Source organism: Cyprinodon variegatus, unplaced genomic scaffold, assembly GCF_000732505.1.
Source record: "Cyprinodon variegatus isolate N-32 unplaced genomic scaffold, C_variegatus-1.0 Scaffold565, whole genome shotgun sequence".
Lineage (NCBI taxonomy): Eukaryota > Metazoa > Chordata > Actinopteri > Cyprinodontiformes > Cyprinodontidae > Cyprinodon > Cyprinodon variegatus.
In genome coordinates this window covers 8,498-11,730 of record NW_015151018.1, presented here as the reverse complement: position 1 = coordinate 11,730, position 3,233 = coordinate 8,498, and the positions used below count along the sequence as shown (strand labels likewise).

Here is a 3,233-nt window from a genome sequence, read left to right as displayed (position 1 = left end):
TGATGCATCCTGGGTAAAGAGGGAGGAGCCAGAACAGCATCCGTGGACTTTGTCTGTTCTTGGTCTTCTTGATCTTGTGAACTGGAACAGTACTCTGTGGCTGACGTTTCACAAGGTCACAAGATCGCACAAGTACACAGATTGAGAAACAGCACAAGAGTTCTATGTAGAATGTTGGTTGCTAGGCAACATCAATCAACTGGGGGAAGAATTTACAACTAATAGAGCCATCAAAATGATGGCTGTGGGAGATCGAGGTAAACTTAAACATAATTTTTTACTTATGTCAAAATGAAGGAAATATAGAAAAAGGAAAAGTCAGTTAAGATGAGCAACATATGATTAATGTAAATAAAGTTCTCTCCCAGAATCGTCAAAATGACGGCCCTGGTTTGTTCTAGAGTTAAACTCTCCGTCACTGTTTAACCGTAACCATAGGAACCATCTTAGAAAGCTCACTTTCAATTTGGTCACTGAGATGTTTTCTGACGCTGCAGGTCTGGTGGACGAGCAGCAGAAGGTGAGGACCATCAGTGCCCTGGCCATTGCCGCCCTGGCCGAAGCCGCTACGCCCTACGGCATCGAGTCCTTCGACTCTGTGCTGAAGCCGCTGTGGAAAGGCATCCGGCAGCACAGAGGAAAGGTGAGCCTTTCTACTCGCCACAGGTCTTTTTTTGCAAGATCAACACCCAGCACTGCGCCTGCGTGTGGCTGCAGTGTGAATACTTGCTTGCTAGATGGTCTCCTTTCAGGAGCTGCCGCCGTCACCCGGCGTCGAGTGATGGACGGTCGATGCCTGGCTGAAGGCAGCAGACAAATAAATGTACACATTGATATCTCCATAACTCCTAACCTCTCGTGATGTCACCAGGGTCTGGCTGCTTTCCTCAAAGCCATCGGTTATCTGATCCCCCTGATGGACGCCGAATACGCCAACTACTACACCAGAGAGGTGATGCTGATCCTGATCAGAGAGTTCCAGTCACCTGATGAGGAGATGAAGAAGATCGTGCTGAAGGTAGGAAAGCTCGCATCTACTGTGAAGTTTTGGCGGCTCATTCTCGCCTGTTCGGCCGCCCCGTGGCCGCAGCAGGGCTAGTAGTCCGCTAGATGAACACCAGCATGAGAGCCATCAGGAAGAGCAGCTGGTCTCTTTCTGTTCTCACCCTGCACCTGCTGGTTACAGCCTCACACCCGCTGCAGATCAGCTGCTTTAACTTCTCTTCTGTGTCTCAGGTGGTGAAGCAGTGCTGCGGCACTGACGGCGTGGAAGCAAACTACATCAAAACGGAGATCCTGCCCCCTTTCTTCAAGCACTTCTGGCAGCACAGGATGGCTCTGGACAGACGCAACTACAGACAGGTGAGCCGGCAGCAGAGTTTAGATGAACTCACATTTATTTCCCAGTTAGATTTAAACATTAATACATAAACAAGTTAAAAGGGTTCTTCTTTCCTGGAGCTTTTTCACATCCAGCTCACACTGATCTGGTTTCTTCCTCTTTTGCTTTGAATTCAAGGTTTAAACTAAAATTTGAAAAAATTTAACTAAATTCACGAAATGCAGCTAAAGGTCAACTTTATCGTGGTGTCCACAGGGCATTAAAAAACATTAAGTCAGTAAATCAGGTTCTTTCATAATAAAGTCCTTGGATGGGATTAGAATTCATTAATGTGACGGATCAAATGAAAAGGTTTCTGTTTGCGCCTTCAGCTGGTGGACACCACCGTGGAGCTGGCGAATAAAGTGGGAGCAGCAGAGATCATCTCCCGCATCGTGGATGACTTGAAGGACGAAGCAGAGCAGTACAGGAAGATGGTGATGGAGACCATCGAGAAGATCATGGGCAACCTGGGAGCCGCCGACATCGACCACAAGCTGGAGGAGCAGCTGATCGACGGCATCCTGTACGCCTTCCAGGAGCAGACCACAGAGGTGAGGAGGACATCTGCCGCCGGCCGGCCGGCGCTTCTAGAGCCGCTTTTCTGGAGCTGAACTCAGTTTCTCTGGATATCTCTGTTTCTGCAGGACTCTGTGATGCTGAACGGCTTCGGAACGGTGGTGAACGCTCTAGGGAAGCGCGTGAAACCGTACCTGCCTCAGATCTGCGGTACGGTGCTGTGGCGTCTCAACAACAAGTCGGCCAAAGTCCGGCAGCAGGCTGCGGATCTCATCTCCCGCACCGCCGTGGTGATGAAGACCTGTCAGGAGGTAAGCTGTGCGGCGTCTGCATCGCAGCGCGACCGAACGCACAAACTGATGCTCTTTTCTGCCACAGGAAAAGCTAATGGGTCATCTGGGCGTTGTTCTATACGAGTACCTGGGAGAAGAGTACCCTGAAGTGCTGGGCAGCATCCTGGGAGCGCTGAAGGCCATCGTTAACGTCATAGGTGAAGCGCAGCTCACATCCGCCTGCTGACGCGTCGTTTGAGGCGTTTATTGATGAAGAAACTTGGTTCTCTTGCAGGTATGCACAAGATGACTCCACCCATCAAAGACCTGCTCCCTCGTCTGACGCCCATCCTGAAGAACAGACACGAGAAGGTGCAGGAGAACTGCATCGACCTGGTGGGCAGGATAGCCGACAGGTCAGTGCCGATCAGGAAGTGATTCTGTGCCGCGGCGCTGCCGCCGTGACGCTCCATTTCATCCGAACCCGTTTCTGTGCAGGGGGGCTGAATACGTGTCGGCCAGAGAGTGGATGAGGATTTGTTTCGAGCTGCTGGAGCTGCTCAAAGCTCACAAAAAGGCCATCCGCAGAGCCACGGTCAACACGTTCGGTTACATCGCCAAAGCCATCGGGTGAGTCTCGCCTGGAACGTTCTCTGCACCCTTTTTTTTTTTTCTGTCAGAGCATTTTTTTTTATTCGTCTCCCTCCCTCCTCAGGCCTCACGACGTGTTGGCCACCCTGCTGAACAACCTGAAGGTCCAGGAGCGTCAGAACCGAGTCTGCACGACCGTGGCCATCGCCATTGTGGCCGAGACCTGCTCGCCGTTCACGGTGCTGCCGGCGCTCATGAACGAGTACAGAGTTCCTGAGCTGAACGTGCAGAACGGCGTCTTGAAGTCGCTCTCCTTCCTGTTCGAGTACATCGGAGAAATGGGCAAAGACTACATCTACGCCGTCACTCCTCTGCTGGAGGACGCGCTGATGGACAGGTGGGAGGCGTTGAATTTCTATTCAGTTTATTTCTATAGCTTCAATTCACATCATGTCATCTCAGGTCACTTT

At 51.1% G+C, this 3,233-nt stretch overlaps 1 protein-coding gene across 2 annotated transcripts in view; it reads left to right on the top strand.

The window, feature by feature from the left end:
- Positions 1–3,233, top strand: part of sf3b1 (splicing factor 3b subunit 1) — a 17,856-nt gene that overhangs the window by 12,603 nt on the left and 2,020 nt on the right. For both annotated transcript variants that reach the window (XM_015391940.1, XM_015391941.1), the window contains 9 exons: positions 498–643; positions 872–1,018; positions 1,237–1,362; positions 1,714–1,935; positions 2,029–2,211; positions 2,279–2,390; positions 2,468–2,588; positions 2,671–2,802; positions 2,888–3,160. In XM_015391940.1, coding sequence (XP_015247426.1) covers positions 498–643; positions 872–1,018; positions 1,237–1,362; positions 1,714–1,935; positions 2,029–2,211; positions 2,279–2,390; positions 2,468–2,588; positions 2,671–2,802; positions 2,888–3,160 — 1,462 coding nt within the window. The remainder of the gene's footprint in view (positions 1–497; positions 644–871; positions 1,019–1,236; positions 1,363–1,713; positions 1,936–2,028; positions 2,212–2,278; positions 2,391–2,467; positions 2,589–2,670; positions 2,803–2,887; positions 3,161–3,233) is intronic.